Genomic DNA, 17,465 nt, shown 5'->3' with positions numbered 1-17,465 from the left:
ATTAGACTGTGTTCCAGCTAACCCTGCCCGCGCGGCCGGGGGCTGTCGCGGAACTCGCGGCGGCGCAGTGCGTTCGCCCCTTGGACCGCGTAGAGGGCGCCGGTGGCCGCGCCGCTCGGCCTTGTTCCCGGGATGCGCCCCTTGCGGGCCCGGCTCCCGCCCTGGCCGCCGCGTCTCCCTTGGCGCCGCGCTGGCCCTAGGCAGAGTTGATCATTGACAGGGCCCCGGTGGAAACTCGGCCTCGGGTGTCCGGCCGGGCCGGGGTTGGTGCCAGTGAGCCGGAGCGGGAGGCCCGGGGACGACGCAGGTGGGCAGTGGCGAGCAACCGTGCGCTCCCGGCTCCGTCCTCAGTTCGGTGCATTCCTGTGGACAGGTGCAGGAAAGCTGCTAGTTGGTGTAATCCCAACTACTGGAGTATTTCTCGCAAAAGGCTCCTTCAAAGCTAGGCTGTGGCCCGGCATGGTGGCGCACGCCTGTAATCCCAGCATTCGGGAGGCTGAGACAGGAGGGTCGTTTCAAGTTGGAGAGCAGCCTGGGCTACAAAGTGAGCTCAAGGCCAGCCTGAGCTGCATAGCGAGACCCTGTCTCAAAAAGACAAAAACCAAACAAACAGGCTGTGAAAGGCTGCCTGGCTGTGTGCTGCGGGGTAGAGTGCCCCTCCAGCTGTGGAGTTCTGCACATAGAGGACCCACCACAAACTGGTCCTTAGGTTTCCCCCCTAGTAGGTAAGGGGCCAGGAAACCAGAGTGGTGATCAGAAAGGGGTGTTGGCAGGTTGGGTGGAGGTAGCACCCTCAGTGCCAGTGGCCGATGGCTAGCTGTCCCTAGGCTGCTACCCCATGGGGTTGGGGGAGTGAGGGACATTTGAGAAGCTGTAGCTCTGTCCTGAAGTAGGTGTGAGGCATTAGAAGTTGTGAGTCACTTTTTAGGAGTCTCTCACTATTTAAGTCATTGGCTGGTTCTGGATTTTTGGCACAGCTTTGGGTCTCATGTTTCTCAACCCAACTTGTCAGGCCCTTAGTGCTGTCAGGAGGAGTTCCTATTTGGGACTCAGTCATTACTGAAGAAACATTCTCCTGTAGTGAGAAAATGAATGTATGATTCAGAAACCTCTAAAGACATGGGCACTAAGCAGGAAAACATGTATTCATGTGGTGGTGTGTCATTTTTTTTCTCTTACAGCTGTATGCAGACAAAGTTCCAAAGACAGCAGGTTGGTTCTGTTTTCTAAAGTTCAACAAATGTATTCCAATTATGAGGGTTTTGTGTGTGTGTGTGTATTTATTATTTTTATACACATATATATATATATATTTTTTTTTAACAGAAAACTTTCGTGCTCTGAGCACTGGAGAGAAAGGATTTGGTTATAAGGGTTCCTGCTTTCACAGAATTATTCCAGGATTTATGTGCCAGGTACAAAATGAACTGTTTACTTAGGTTGGTCCCTTAGGGGTTGAGTCATTATTTCAGGATGCAGCTTGCTGAGCTGTTGTCTGTTTCACTTGTGCTCATCCCCTCTGCACAGTTTCAAAGTTTGAGCCTTGTAGACTTGGCGTGATTTCTGATTGTATTGCCGGAAGTGACAGGTTCTTGTCATGTTTGCAGGGTGGTGACTTCACACGCCACAATGGCACTGGCGGCAAGTCCATCTATGGGGAGAAATTTGATGACGAGAACTTCATCTTGAAGCACACGGGTCCTGGCATCTTGTCTATGGCAAATGCTGGGCCAAACACAAACGGTTCCCAGTTTTTCATCTGCACTGCCAAGACTGAGTGGTAAGCACAGGGCACAGGCGCACCCCGCAAGGCTGGAGTGAAGGGTGGTGCTGCACAGCAGCGGTTTAGCTTTCCCTGGTGTTCGCATCCCTGAGGTGTCGGGAGAAGAGAAGGCTTAGGGATGGCTTTAGCCAGTGTGGTAACAGCACGATACTGGGAACAGCAACTTGGTTTGGCTGCTTTTTCTATTTTTGAGATTGGCTCATAGTAAATTTCGTGTGTTACTACTTGAGAAAGCCAGCTGGGTAACGGCCAGCGTTTGCTGGGAGGTTGGGCTGGCCACCCCACTGGCAGGCCGGGTTGACTGGGGCCCTGCTCATCTGAGTGTGGCCCCGAGCTTAACCCCCTGCTTCCAGGCTGGACGGCAAGCACGTGGTCTTCGGGAAGGTGAAAGAGGGCATGAACACGGTGGAGGCCATGGAGCGCTTCGGGTCCAGGAACGGCAAGACCAGCAAGAAGATCACCATCACCGACTGTGGACAGCTCTAACGTGTGTGACTTGTATCGCCATCACCAGACCATTCCTCTAGCTCAGGAGAGCACCCTGCGCCCCACCTGCTCAAAACACCCCATCATCTCTGCTCTTACTGCACTTCTCTGGGTTCCATATTTTCCTTGCTCCCCTCCAAATGAGCTGGATTGCAGAGTTAAGTTTATGGTTATGAATAAAAACTAAATGATGGTTGTCTTTTCTTGCTTGGGTTAGGGTGATGTAGGAAGCACTGCTGAGACCAGCTTCCCGTGGAGTGCTTTGGTTTTGCCTTTCCTAACCCAAGAAATACTAAGTTCACTGAGTTTGGCAGGTCTCTGAGAAACGGATGGGTGCTACTGTGAGCCGTGGTGTTGTGTGTGAAGTTAGCAGATGAGCTCTGCTTGGTTGGGAGAAGGCCTAAGGGCTGGGAAGCTGGACAGTACAGGCCCCTGCAGTCTCAGAAATGGCCAGCTGTGGTTCTTGTGGGTGGCATTATTCCAAAATCCAACTGCTCTAGGCACCATCTGTATCTCTGGGTCTGGTGTTGAGCTTGCCTCTTGGGACCAATTTTTCACCTGAAGCTCTGCTGGGAAAGAGAAATTTCCAGCACAGATTGGGAGAGCCTGTTCTGAGGGCTGTTGCTCAGACTGAGGAGGGCCCTCACCCGTGGGAGAGGGAGCTGGGCAGGGTACTCGAGGGCCTGCTCACAGGAATACAGCAGTTACCAGGTCAGTCTGTACTAGTAGGGACCGGGTTGATGACGCTGGCACCTGGAAGTGGGGTCATAGCCTTGCTTAGAAGGGCAGAGCCCTGGGTACAGTTTCTCAGCATGAAGCTAGGATACTTTGGGGCTTTCTGTAGCAGTAGATACTGGTGCTTCGTCCACTTTTGGGGGATCGTCCCAGAGATGGGTTTTCTTGAGACAGTGTCACTGCAGTTCAGGCTGTCCTTGAGCGCACCTTTGTAGCCCAGGCTGATTTTGAGCTTGTAATGACCCACCTGCCTCAGCCTTGGAAGTGCTGAGATCTTGGTCCTGGATATGGAAGCCAGAGTTTTTGCACTAAGGAACTTGCTCTGGCATTTTGTGTGCCACAAATTGCCCATGGTGCTGCTCCTGCCTCATCTCCCAGCATGTTGGGGATACATGCACCACCACCACCAATTTCCAGCAGTGACCTGGGGAACCCTCCCTGATCATGTGTTCCTCTGCCCATACTAGGGTTGACTTCTGTTTGTGCACATCTAACATGTGTCCCCCAGAACGTTGCTGAGCTTTGAGAACTTAAGAAGCAAGGGAGAAAGAGCACAGTTGCTGTCGCCTTGAGGACTGGAGAGTTGGGTTTGTCTGGTGCCTAATTGTGCTCAGGAAATCTGTGAAAGCTACAAAACCTAGAGGAACAGTTCCTTGGTCCCTAGGATGGGTTTTTTAGAATTAGATTAATTTTTTTTTTTTTTTTTGCCTTTTTGAGACAGGGTCTTGGTATGTAGTTCAGGCTAGCCTTGAGCTCACTTTGTAACCCAGGCTGGTCTCAAACTCGCAACGATTCCCCAGCCTCAGCCTTCCCGGTGCTGGGATTATAGGTGTGCGCCACCATGCCCGGCCAGTGTAAGTGGCTTACAATTGTCTGTCTCTGCTAGCCCTGAGATCCATCTTACGTTACACATTACACTGAAGAGGGAGGGAGGGAAGGGAGAAGCAGCAGCCCTGACTGGCTCATCCCAGGAACACTGCAGGTGTGAACTCTGCAGGGCTCATGCTGCAGACTAGCTTGGGACATGCGTGCTGTGACTTGTGAGCTCCTGCTGTGCTGCCCTTTCCCCTGGACGGCAGGCTGTCACAGTTCTTTGGAGCAGGATGAGATGTCAGTTGAGATCCAAGCCCATGTTACCAAGATCCAGCTGGGGCTGGGTGTGGTGCTCACGCCTGTGATCCCAGGATTTGGGAGGCTGAGGCAGGAAGATTGCCGAGTTCAAAGGCAGCCCAAACTACAGAACAAAACAAAAACAAGATCCAGCTGCACTCTTCCTCTCCCAGCTCATCCTCCACACCACTGCAGCCCTCCACCTCGCCCCTGAGTAAGGATCCCCAGTCGCCCAGTGCCTTCCCCAGCTGCCTGGCCTATCGGGGCCGGTTGTCCTCTGGTTGTTGCCCTCTTTTCTCCTGTTCCGCTTCCACCCCCGAGCTTCCCGAGTCTTGACTTTCTTCACCTGTAAAGTGAGGTTGGTGTATTTCTCGGAACTATTCAGGAGGTTAATGAGGTAAACCTACATAAGCCACAGAAGTGTTCAGTGGCCTGCCCTGTGTACAGGAAGCAATGCTGCGTGGCAGAGCTCAGCTTGTGCTCAGCTTTGCTTGCCCTAGGTCCACGGCCCTGGGTGTGGAAGCCTCTTCCACTGTCGGGACAGTGATGTGACCTGATCCCAATCCCTTCCTGCATGGAGGTGGGACTTTGCCAGGCCCCAGGCTGTGGGTGCCCGTGGGTGGCCAGGGCCAGTCAGGTAACTTCAGAAGCTGAAAGCGAATCTCTGGAGATTGCTCAGCTCAGCCGCCGCCGTTTATGTGGAGCATGTGTAATTCTGTCCTGTAAACCAGCAGCGAGTTTCCCATCAGAAAGCTGACCTTAGGCTACAAGTGCACAAGCAGTGTAGGAGTTCTCGCCACCACTGCTGTGCTGCCTGCTCAGTGTCTGCTGAGCAACAGTATGGGGAAAATGTAAGAAAAACTAAAACTGGCAAAGATAAGCAATTAGCTTGTTTTTCCTGTCATTTGGGAAAAAAACAACATTCAATACTCAATTTTATTATTATGTAATATACTCACCCAGGTAATGTATCAATGGAAAAATAGTGTGGGAACCCCGTTGGTGGGCAACCCCATCACATTTGTCCATAGAATGAATTATCTTTCTTTGATTCTGTTGAGACAGGATCTCGAACTCACTGTGCAGCCCAGGTTGGCCTCAGAGTCACGGTGGCGATCCTCCTGCCTCCGGCTGCTGGGTGCTGAGATTACAGGTGTGGGCTGCCACGTGATGAGAACCAGCCCGTTTGCTCTGGTGACCAGCTGTGCGTGAGTGGCCCTCTGTGCAAATGTCCTGGGGAGCTCATGGGAGTTTTGTGTCACATCTAACGTACAGGCCATCTTTGGCAAAGAGCTCATATTTTTGGATTTGCTAATTCCCATGTGTTCCTTTCAAAGACTGATGACACACATAGTAATTTGGAGTTTTCTAAGTACAGCATTTGGATCCTGGGGAGAAGATGAACATACGCAACTAGTTGCCAGGCACCCCTATTTTAACACAGCTATTTTCTGCCTGATTGCGCAGCCCCCAGGAACGGGATGCTCCTCCAGAGTGCTGCAATGCAGTTCCTGTCTGGGGACACAGGAGCTACCTGGGAGCCCTCACTGCCACCGTCCTGACAGACACACACCGCTCGCTCGGGATGGCCCATTCAGCGGTAGCCTTCTAAGCAGCTGGCCAGAGGTGCAGCTCCCACCCTTCAGGATGGAACTGGGGACTGAAACACAGCCTTTGACTGAGCTCTATCCTCAGCTGTTATTTTTTGAGACAGGGTCTCACTAAGTCACAGAGTTACCCAGGCTGGGCTGGAGCTTTCTTTTTTCTTTTTTTTTTTTTCCTGTCCTTTTGAGATGGGATCTCACTATGCAGTTCAGGCTGGCCTTGAGCTCACTTTGTAGCCCAGGCTGGTCTCGAACTCACAACAATCCTCCTGCCTCAGCCTCCCTAGTGCTGAGATTACAGGTGTGCGCCACCATGCCCAGCAAGGACTGGAGCTTTCGATCTTCCTGCCTCAGCTCCCAGAGTGCAGGGATTATAGGGGTACACCACCATACTCAGCTCATGTTCTGCATTTTGAGTTTAACATGCTTGCATTCTCACTATTCTAGCAATACAGGCTTTGCTTAGAAATGCTGACTGAGCTAGGCATGGTGGCGCACACTTGTAATCCCACCACTTGGGAGGCTGAGGCAGGAGGATTGTTGTGAGTTCAAGACGAGCCTGCACTACAAAGGCCAGTCTGAACTGCAGAGTGAGATCCTGTCTCAAAAAGACAAAGGAAAAAAAAAAGAAAGGCAGTCAGGCAGTGTAATGGTTGATACTTTGAGTCAACCTGAGACGAGTTTTTTTTTGGTACCAGGAATCAAACTTAGGACCTTGGGCTGGGGATGTAGCTCAGCGGTACAAGTGCCTGCCTGGCAAGTGCAAGGTCCTGAGTTCGATTCCTAATACCAAAAAAAAAAACTTAGGACCTTGTGCTTGCCACTGAGCTACATCCCTGGCCCCACTGTGTCAACTTAAGAAGCACAGAAGCTTAACTAAGTGACTCAGCTGTTCTGCATCCAAGGGCATGCCCTAGGGTGGCTATTTACTCCCTAGGATGTTGTAATGGTTGATTCCTTACATCAACTTGGGAAGTTTAGAAGTTTAAGTGACTCAGCAGGGGCCAGGGTCCTCACTTGTAACATCTTTATCCTGTGCAGGAGGGCAGGGAGATGGTGTGAGGGCCACACCCAACCGAGGAGGGGTAGCCTGCATGCAACAGGGAGAGGCTTGCTCTGCCCCACTTTGGCTCTTGTTGCCTTTGCTATCTTCTGCCGCCTTGAACCGTTGCCCCCTCAGCCATGCTACCCTGCCTTGGAGCCAACTGAGTATGGACTGAAACCTGCACAAAGCTTCCTTAATTTTGGGCGTCAGGTATTTTGTCTCAGCAACGAGAGGAAAGTAACCAGCAAAGGCAGGCTGACTGAAAACAAAGGCTGTGCAGGGCTTTCAGGGGCCTCCAGCTTTTGGGGTGCAGCACTGAGGCACGGTGCCTGTGCTTGCTGGCTTGGAGGAGGACGAGGGGAAGCCACTCAGCTAGGAAGCGCCAGTGACCGAGTCCAGGGCCATGGACCCCAGGCCTGCCTATCACCTCTGAGACCTAGGCCTCTGCTTAGGAGCAAGCTGTCAAGCTGGGCCTGGGGAGGCCCAGGGACCCTCGCTGCCTGGTGCCTCACACAGCTGGCTCTGAGGTGAGGCCCTGCTTCCCACACAGCTTTCAGGGTCCCTTCTACCTTCTGGGACCCAAGGGGCACCTCAGAGCTCCCCAGCTCCTGTGTCCTCTTCTGCTTCTCAGGGCTCATGGGGGAGGTGGTCATCAGCTTATTCCTGTTTGTGTGTTTTTTTTTGAGACAGGGTCTTGCTCTATATAGCTAAGGCTGACCTTGAACTTGAGAGCCTTCTGCCTCAGCCTCTAGAATCGGGATTACAGGTGTGCACCACCACATCCAGCTCAATATGAACAAAATTTAAGACAGATCTTATGTCTGGATCCTGACTCAAACTGTTTAAAAAAAAACAAAATTATCAAGCCAGGCCAAAGCAGGAGGATCACAAATTTGAGCCTAGGGCTGGGGATTTAGCTCAGTGGCACAGTGCCTGCCCGGCAAGCGCAAGGCTGTGAGTTCGATCCCCGGTACCAGAAAAAAACAAAAAAACAAAAAAACAAAAAACAAAAAAACAAACAAATTTGAGCCTAGTCTGGGCAACTCAGCAACTCAAGTGATCCTGTCTCAAAACAAACAAAACAAGGGCTGGGGGCAGAGGATGTAGCTCAGGGGCACAAGCGCCTGTCTGGCAAGCGCAAGGTTCTGAGTCCAATTCCCGCTACCAAAAAAAAAAAAGGCTGGGGATGTAGCTCAGTGTGAAGATCCTGGTCCAATGGTTACTATAAAAAAAAGTAAAAACTGCATCATGAATCGTCTCATTTTTGTCATACTGGGGGTTGAACCAGGGCCTTTGCGAGGAGCTACACTCCAGCTCTTTAATTTTGAACAGGGTCTCACGAAGTTATTCACACTGAGCTAGAACTTACGATCTCCCTGCCTCAGGCTCCCAGTGCTAGGGTACGTGCATGGCTACCATACTTTAAGTGTCTGATTACGACAGTGGTACTACAGCTGTGCTCTGTTGGGCCCCACTTGTAACGACATGTTTGAGAACCTCCTGAAGGTACACAAACACGGCAATACTGTGCCTGTGACAGGACTCAGCCAAGCGCCTGGGGGAGGTGGGGCTGCGGGGAAAGCACAGCGGAGGCGGAGGTGGAGAAGGGCACGCGGGCCTCACCCCGTGAGTACTGTCCTCCTTAGTGCTGTGCGTTCCTGAGAATGTCTATAGAAACATGACTGTGTTTTTTTCTTTTTTTTGGTACTGGGGATCGAACTCAGGACCTTGCGCTTGGCAGGCAGGTGCCTGTGCCACTGAGCTCTATCCCCAGCCCACATGACTTTATTTTGATGGTGTTAATACTATAAAACATCAAAAGACTTCCTTGTTGAGTGAAGACTTCTGGGGAGAAAAACAGAATTTTCTGAGTTAACCAATACTTTAAATCTTATGTTACTTAGAAACTGACAAAAAAATAATTAAAAAAGAAAGTATAGCCAAAGCTGGACATGGTAACACACATCTGTAATTCGAGCACTTGGGAGGCTGAGGCAGGAGGATTGTTGTCAGTTCAAGGCCAGCTGGGCTACATAGTGAGTCCAAAGCCAGCCTGAATTACACAGCAACATCCTGTCTCAAAACAAAACAAAAAACCCCACAAAACAAAAAGATTCTATAAATTTCTGTATGTTACTGTCTCAACAGACCACCAAAAGGTGAAATTTTAAGCCAGAGGCAGAAAAGTATGATAAACTGAACAACTTTGGGTGCATGGAAGCCCTGGAAAGGTCAAGAAGACTTAGGCTTACAGCCTGGCTTGGCTGTTTTCTGCCACCGGGTCAGTGCTTTCAGCAGGTAACTGTCTGTGAGCCTCGGGCACTGCATCCATGAAACGGGTGACAACACTGCCTGCAAGTCCTCACTGTGGTACAGGTGCACGACAGTGCTTGGAAAGGGCTCACGCTGTCCCCTGTCCTGACGGCCAAGATTGAGCTGTGTGTCTCCAACGGACAATAGCTCACGAAGTCTCTCCTAGTGGCATGCAATAAAGTAACGGTGTGTCACATCTTTTTTCTTTTTCCCTTCCCATCCCCGCCATTAGCACATACTGACAGTATCTAAAATTCAACATATGATGGCTATCAACCATGGAAAGCTGTATTATCGCACTCTACAAGATTGTTTTTTTCTTTTTAAAAATGAGACGAGGTCTCCGTAGCCCAGGCAGGCCTTGAACTTGTGATCCTCCTGCCTTGGCCTGCTGCGTGCTGGGATTACAGGCATGCACCATCATGACCAGTTTCAATTATTGTGAATAACCAATTTGAGATTTTAAAAATGTCAGTCTGAGCAAACTATATCACTATATGAACAGAACAGTTCTGAGACAAATTATTTTGTAAAAAATGGTTTATCAACTCCGTTGTTGTATAAAACACATGGGAGAAACCTAGCCAATCGCCACACGGCTGTAACCACAGGAAAAGTACTTTATCAAACCTGGTGTCTAAGAACAGACCAATGTTTATGTCTACAGCACTGTCTATGTATTTCCTTTAACTGCTTTTAAAAATGCCACATGTTTCCACTGACATCTTCTGTCCAGGTGACAGTACAAGGACAGGGCGGTGGAGGGCTGGTGACAACCCTAAGCGGTTTTCTGCTGTCCCTTCTTTCCAATCAGAGATTTGTGGATGTGAGGAATCACACCTAGAAAGAAAATTTTAAAAATTATTAATTAAAACTTTTTAACACTTGAGTGGCACAAGCAAAAAAGACCAACTACAAGAGAATGAGATTTACTTCAGTCATTTCCTGACCCTGTGAACCCCTCTAAGATGGTGTCAAGGAAATTGCAATTTTATGTGCTTTTTTTTTTTGGTACCAGGAACCGAACTCAGGACCTCACACTTGTCAGGCAGTGTGAGGTACAGCCCCAGCCTAAATTTCTGGAGAATAACCACAGCTTTTACGAGATTCTACGAGGACTTAAAAGGACAAGAAGTAGCACCTTCATAGATCCCGACCCATTTCCATTATGTCAGTCCTTTAAAGGGCTGTCCGCAGCATGCTAAACAATTCCTTAAGACCATGTTTTCAAATTTTGTTTTGTTTTTAAGACAGGCTCCAGGCCCTTTACACTAAGCTACATCTCCAGTCCTTTCAAAAAAGAGAACAGAACAAAGCCTGCCCACTTTTTTGAGACAGGTGCTGTGCAGTCCAGGCTGGCCTTGAACTCATGGTAACCCTCCTTCCTCAGCGCCTGGAGTTTTGGTACTAAAGATGTGCGCCACTATGACTGGTGTATTTTTCTTTTTAAATTTTCAAACAGGATGTCACTAAGCTGCTAAACTGCCCAGACTGGGCTCTAATTTGTGATCCTCCTGCTTCAGCCTTCCAGAGCTGGGATTAGAGGTATGCCCCACCACATGCAGGTCACATATGAAATACAGACAAAACTGACTGAAGTAAAAATAGCGCTGTATGATTACAAAGAGAACAAATATTTATTCAAATCATTATGAAACAAAGTCTGAGACTTAGAGTTGCTTTAACCCTTATGGACCACAAACTTGGTGCTGCCCAGCTACTGCCGCAAGTGTGCAGCGTCCCAATCCACACAGCACGGCAGAAAGGCCAGTGGCGGCGCAGGCTAAGTAACACCTACCACCGCCAGCTATAGTCGCCTTGATGAGGGAGTCCAATTCTTCATCTCCACGGATGGCGAGCTGCAAGTGACGTGGAGTGATGCGCTTGACTTTGAGATCCTTCGACGCGTTCCCTGCCAGCTCCAGCACCTATGGGCATCCAGAAGACAAGAGACCAAACGTGGGACAGTGCTTAACGGCTCAGGAGGGCCTCCGGTTAGAGCTCGACCACTCTAGCGCCTGCGCATAGCACACGGAGCGCACCCAGAAGCGCCTGCGGTACTCTCTCCCGCTATAACACGCCTGCACAGCTCAGGGCTTCCTCTGACTTCCTTTACATTCATTCTCTGCAACCGAGAGAGCAACCTGAGGAAAACCCCACTTCCACACAGAAAGGCATTAACGTGAGAGCAAGGGATGTTATGCCTTAGCCGAGACTCCCAGTATGAACATTTAGCAAAGTCACACATTTTCTTTTTCTTTTTCTTTTGGTTTTTCTCCGGTACCAGGAACCGAACTCATGACCTTCCACTTGCCAGGCAGGTGCTTTGCCGCTTAGCTAAATCCCCAGCCCCCACACATTTTAATATATCCATGAAGCAGTCTATTTGCTAGCCATGTAGTTCTTTTCCTTTAATGGCTAGAAGTTACTTCTTAACACACACAGTGAAGTTTAAAAATGTAATTTGGCTTTCCATGTTTGTGAGCCTAATACTATAAATTAAATGCTATAAATTAGAAGCCTTTTATTCTATACTGGGAATTCAACTACAGGAATTTCAAAGTCCCACTGCATTTTTTAACCTCACTATACGTTATTTACCTGGCATTAATGTCTTTTCATGGAAATATCAAAAATGCACCAGCAAAAATATCTGCACGGAGCCACACCACTGAAATGGGCTGTGCGAAGGCCAAGTGCTCTCGGAACCGACTACTGGGCTCTCGAAAGCACCAATCCCACCGCTCCCAGGACTCTGGCTGGGACAGGGCCCAGGGCCAGCGGCTCCTGAGCCATCCCCAGAAGGTGCGGGTGCAAAGCTGGACTGAAAGTGATCACTGACCTAAGCTCTCTGCTTAAGACTTCAGCACTCTGCCTCTACTGAATGACTACAACTCCGCATTTCAATACCCACAATATACTGATTACTTTAAAATCTATGGCTTCAAAAAATCCTTTTTCCTTTTTTGGTGTGGGGATTGAAGCCAGGGCCTCATGCATACTAGGTCCATTCTCTACCACTCAGCCCCACCCCCAGCCTGTCCACGCTTAACCTTTTTTTTTTTTTTGGTCCCCTCTCCCCCACTCCCATACTGGGAATTGAACTCACGACCTTGCACTTGCCAGGCAAGCCCTGTGCCGCTGAGCCAAGTCCCCAGCCCCCAAATTTCATTTACTCTTTTTTTTTTGGTACTGAGAATTGAACTCAGGACCTTGAACTTGCCAGGCAGGCACTTGTGCCACTGAGCTGTATCTCCAGCTTTTTCTTGTCTTTTTGAGACAAGGTCTCGATATGCAGCTCAGGCTGGCTTTGAGCTCATTTTGTAACCCACGCTGGTCTCAAACTTGCAAAGATCCTCCTGCCTCAGCCTCCCGAGTGCTGGGATTAAAATTTAGCCACTGTATTACAGGTGTGCGCCACCATGCCCGGCTTCCACGCTTAACCTTAATGCATCTTTTTAGCCTTAGATCTTTCCATCTCCCTTTTTCTTATCATCTTTTATTTTGCTCTTTACATATATTTTGTGCTCCTCATACAAGTTAGACCATGTGATAGCAACCTTCTGTGTCTACTTCACTCAGCACTGTGTCTCAAGATGCATCCGCCTTCCCACAAATGACGCGAACGGATCCTCTCTACGGCCAGACCTCTACTCTGTGTGTATTACACTTTCTTTATCCATGCATCTGTTGATGGGCACAGATACAGCCCCCTCCTAAAATTTAGCCACTGTATTAGGACTCAACTAAAGAGGTCTGGCCAAAAGTTCCCAAGAGGAGTTCAGCGCTCAGCTGAGCACCTGCCTGGCAAGCACAAGGTCCTGAGTTCGATTCCCAGTACAAAAAAAACAAAAAAACCCACAACACTATGACGAATGGCAGTTTGGATGGCACCTGAACACGATGAGCCAGAATACTCTGCACAGCATTAGTGAATGAAAGTGAACGTCTTTCTAGGGTCTGCGGCTGAACACCACTGCTGCAGGGCTGAAAGGGAAAGAGCTTCTCAACTAGCACAGAGCCCACACAGGGCGCAGCAACAGACTTTGCTGCAAGTCAGGATAGACATGTGCCAGCCAGCAGCTGACGTAAGCTGAGACCTCAATTTCTCCCCTCGGCCCCTGGTCACTTCCCTTCCATCGGGGTGGAGGCGGGGGGTACCTCTACCGCCTGCCTGCAATTCAAACTGCTCCCAGCTCAGGAATGTGGCTGAAGGAGTCTCCTGGCTTTCCATCCATTTTCCTTAGGGGGAAGGGGACGGGGAAAGTAGGGTCCAAGACCCAACAATTAGGAACTCCTGTCCAAATAACTTATCTTCCTGAAAGGTTAAACTTGGTTGGGCCGGGGATGTAGCTCAGCAGCACAGTGCCTGCCTGGCAAGCATGAGGCCACGAGTTTGATTCCCGATACAAAAAAAAAAGGTTAAACATGGTTGTGCAACCACGAACCAGAAGGACTTTAACCTGTGATATTATCAGTCTGCATAAACGAGAAGTCACACTGGAACCTCACAGCCCGCTGGCTCGATTACATACATACCAGTTACATACAACAGTGCTTCTCACTCCTGTGTTGTTGTGTCACTTGAAAACACATGGCTTAGTCTTCCTCTTACCAACTCAAAATAAACACACCAAGCTTCTTTTTCTGTTATGGGCTGACAAGGTGTGTGTAAAACAGTTATTAAAAATAACCAATGGCTTTTGGAAATACATGTCCCGGGCTTCAGTTAGTCAGCTTAGAACGTTTTTGGGCAGTACTGGGCACTGAACCCAGGGCCTTCCCACCGAGCCTCGCTGCCCCCCCAATAAGTCACTCAGTTGCTCAGGCTGGGCTTGAACCTGCCCTCCTCCTGCCTCAGCCTCCTGGAGTGCTGGGATGTGTCACCACCCCTGGCTTAGCGCACTCGCCCCCTCCCGCATCCAGCCGCAGTCCCCCACACACCTCAGCGGTGAGGTACTCCAAGATCGCGGCGCTGTAGACGGCAGCGGTGGCACCCACCCGTCCGTGGCTGGTGGTGCGCGTCTTCAGGTGTCTGTGGATGCGGCCCACAGGAAACTGGAAAAGAGATGTCTCGTTGGGAAACACCGCGGAGCCTGGACAGCCACGCCACTGGGCGTGATCAAAGGCTTGGCAACACGCATAGGCGTAAGACAAAATGCGGTCGCGTATGTTAGAAACCACATCTGTTTGGTAGTTCACAGTCCCGTAATCCGCTGCTACCCAGTGCAGGATAAGGCACTCGGGCCCGCTGCACACTTGACACCACCTGGGGACGGCACGCAGAGCCGCGCGTCAGTGTCACACGACGGCCACACACAGCTCTGACCCTCTGTTCTTTCCTTTCAGGTTTTTTGATAGTTCAAAATTTTTACAAGATTTTCTGTTGTTTGAACACAGAGCCTTGTGCCATACGCTCAGCCTTCCTATCTGGTGACGGGGCCTTGCTCCGATGCCCAAGCTGGCCTTGAACTTGTGCTCCTCCTGCCGCCACGCCTGGCTCGATCTCCACGCAGCAGGGATTTTCCATTGCCACTGGGCCCTGATCCCAGCCGTCTCTGCCTTTCACTACGTCTCACCGACTTCTCTCTTGGCCACTTGCTCCTCTCTAAGCTGCCTCCCTTCTCACTCCAGCTTCTTGCTACCCGCCTCATCCCATCACTGCCGTTTCCTTCCCTAGCCCCGTTTGCTTAGGAGACCCCAGCTAAAACTTCTCCACACATCTAGAGACCGCTTCCAGTTAGCCTAGATACCTCTTTTCTTTTTTTTTCTTGGGAATCTCACTATATAGTTCAGCCTGGCCTTGAACTCACTACGTAGCCTAGGCTGGCCTCCAACTTTCGGCAGTCCTCCTGCCTCAGCTCCCCAAGTTGTAGAATCACAGGTGTGTGCCACCATGCCTGACAACACCTCCTCTTCAAAGGTAGAGTTAACATATCCTAAATCGGATGCAGTGGTCGGTGCCTGTAATCCCACGTACTAGCGGGGCAGAGGCAGGAGGATCACAACTCAAATTTGGTGTCTGATAAAACACTCTCCTCCAAGTCCAGCAGTGACATCTTAGTTCCCAAACCTATTCACCACTTGTAGATCTTCTCAAGCAGGGAAAGCATTCCCCTAAGTGATCGCAGCTTCCCGAGGGCCAGTTCCACGCCTCGTGTCCCAAGTGGCCTGCCGTCCTGGATGCAGCGCTCTCCAGTCTCTCTCTGTAGGCTCCCCACACCTCCACACACGCACGCTCGCTCTCATTTTTCTGGGGTGGAGGGGATCCGAGACAGTCTCACTGTGCGGCTCAGGCAGGCCTCAAACTGACTACATAGCAGAGATTCCAGGTGTGCGCCACCATGGCCGGCCTTTTCTTTTTTGTTTTATTTTTAAATTGGGGTCTTGTGAGGTTTCCTGTGTTGCCTAGGCTGCCCGGAAACTAAGCTTCTGCTGCCTCTGCTTCCCCAGCAGCAAGGACTACAGGTCTGGGGGAGCTGGCTTTTCCTAAGATCAGTGTGTATGGGACCAAGAGCCCAGGCTGCAACGGCAGACAGTCGCAGTCAGGGAGAACTTCGGGCCGGGTACAGCTCAGCAGCAGAGCACTGGCGAGCACATTTGGGGCCCTGGGTTCAATTCCCAGTACTACTGCAAAACAGAGACAAAACCCAAAACCTCTATTTTGAGCAGGGGAAACAACATAGCACTGGCCCGCACCCTGCTTTACCTGGCAGTGAGATCCCTGCGGACTGACTGCTCAGGCTCCGTGAAACAGGGACTGTGCTGGGTGAGGGCTGGGAAGCAGCTCGGCGGCGCAGCCCTGCCTGGCATGAGGGCCCGGCTCCCGCCCAGGGCTGAGCACGCCGGCAATGGCTGCCCTGCAGCTCCTCCCTCACCTCCCAGGTGAGGGGCGTGTCCAGAGCGCGTGTCAGCCGCCACTCTCAGAAACAGGACTCAGGCTTTCCCATGCACGTTTCGGTGAACTTCGACGCGACCCTAACTAAACTTTTGAAAACTTGTAGCGTCTCAGCCTGTGCCTGCCTACTCACTGCGCGCCCCTTCCCGCCCACCTGAGTTCCCGCAGGCCCTCCGCCTGACGGCCGCGCTGTAAGCGACGTCCGCGTCAGGGCTCCCCGATCACATCATGCACTTGCTCACGGCCCACCACCGCTGCAAGCACAAACCCAGCCCTGACAGCTGGCCTTCACGTTCCCCATCTCACAGAGCTTCCTACGTGCATGGAGCAAGCCTTACTTACCTAAAAAATACTAAGTGCCTGGGGTACAGTTGTGACAACTGGAATATGGCGAGTTTGAAAACATTTAGTGGGCTTCCTTCCTCGCCTCCCTTTCCCTTCTCCCGCTCCCCCCTCCCTTTCTTTCTTTCTTTCTTTCTGAGACAGGGCCTTGCTGTGCAGTTCAGACTGGCCTAGAGCTCACTTTGTAGCCCAGGCTGGTCTCCAACTTGGAACCTGAAACGATCCTCAGTGCTGGAATCACAGGCGTGCACCGCCTCCCCCGGCTCATTCAGTGGTTTTGAGTATATCACTCAGGCTAAAACTGAGGCTACTAGAGAAACATTCAGAGGACTGAGTAGTTCATTCTTGTCCCTCGAAATGTAGCTCATCTTGATAATTATTTGCCACTACAAACACTTTCGAAAGAAAACCCACAAAATACTCACTTTAATATGATACAATTTATAAAAGAACCAGGAACATAATTATAATCTTGAAAGATGAATTTAAATAGAAAATTACCAATTCATTAAGGCCACTTTACAACCTGTTCTCACACAGATTACAAATTAACTTTATGATCTAAGCTTTGCCAGTCAGCCTCATTATTAAGGGTCTGTAACCGTGAGAGAAGCTCTGTCATCTGTGAACTATGGGTCTGGGAGCTGCAACAGTGAAGGAGGCGACTTCATGAGCTGCGCCAGGGCCAGCGCCAGTGGGGTCCCCTTACCTGCAGCCCAGCTCTCTGTGAGCGCGACACAGCCTTGGCCTTGGCCTTCCCACTGTCCTTCCCAGCTTTGCCTCCAGCCTGGACAGAGAGAGGTGTGCAGGAAGTGAACACAGTACTTTCAAAACAGCAGAAAACAAAACATGATCTCCTTCCTCACTTGTAAAAATATACCTGATCATATCACCTTCCATTAGCTTATTGAAAAAAGACATCAAACACGAACACCTACTGAAAATGTGAGATTTTTACAAATCTGAACAAAATGCTCAATTTTCTGATAAATCCTGCAAGTCAGGCACTTTGGTACACACCTGAAATATTTCATAATTAAACAACTTTATAAAATGTTACCAGAACAAATCTTCTACAGAAACATTTAGAACTTAGATCTTTTGGAAAAAGAAACAAGAATCAAGAATGTCAGCTGAGCGTGGTGACAC

General features: G+C 50.2%; 2 protein-coding genes across 2 annotated transcripts in view; one reads left to right on the top strand and one right to left on the bottom strand.

The window, feature by feature from the left end:
* Window positions 1-1,181: 1,181 nt before the first annotated feature.
* Window positions 1,182-2,462, top strand: Ppia (peptidylprolyl isomerase A (cyclophilin A); the record flags this gene model as incomplete). Its single annotated transcript, XM_005396653.2, is given in 4 exon segments — window positions 1,182-1,212; window positions 1,327-1,415; window positions 1,608-1,780; window positions 2,137-2,462. Coding segments are annotated over 4 exon segments (426 nt in total), but the record flags the coding sequence as incomplete, so codon positions are not given.
* Window positions 2,463-9,598: 7,136 nt separating this feature from the next.
* The window catches only part of LOC102016130 (histone H2A.V), a 10,458-nt gene continuing 2,591 nt past the window's right edge, over window positions 9,599-17,465 (bottom strand). The window contains exons 2-5 of the mRNA XM_005396652.2: window positions 17,026-17,103; window positions 14,021-14,134; window positions 10,875-11,004; window positions 9,599-9,916 (exon numbers count right to left, since the gene is read on the bottom strand). Of these exons, the coding sequence (XP_005396709.1) occupies window positions 9,855-9,916; window positions 10,875-11,004; window positions 14,021-14,134; window positions 17,026-17,103 (384 nt within the window). The 3' untranslated portion in view covers window positions 9,599-9,854. The remainder of the gene's footprint in view (window positions 9,917-10,874; window positions 11,005-14,020; window positions 14,135-17,025; window positions 17,104-17,465) is intronic.

The sequence above is a fragment of the Chinchilla lanigera genome, unplaced genomic scaffold (genome assembly GCF_000276665.1).
Source record: "Chinchilla lanigera isolate Chin_1 unplaced genomic scaffold, ChiLan1.0 scaffold00055, whole genome shotgun sequence".
Classification (NCBI taxonomy): domain Eukaryota; kingdom Metazoa; phylum Chordata; class Mammalia; order Rodentia; family Chinchillidae; genus Chinchilla; species Chinchilla lanigera.
Note: the sequence above shows the minus strand (reverse complement) of the source record. Positions and strands in the feature narration are given on the sequence as shown.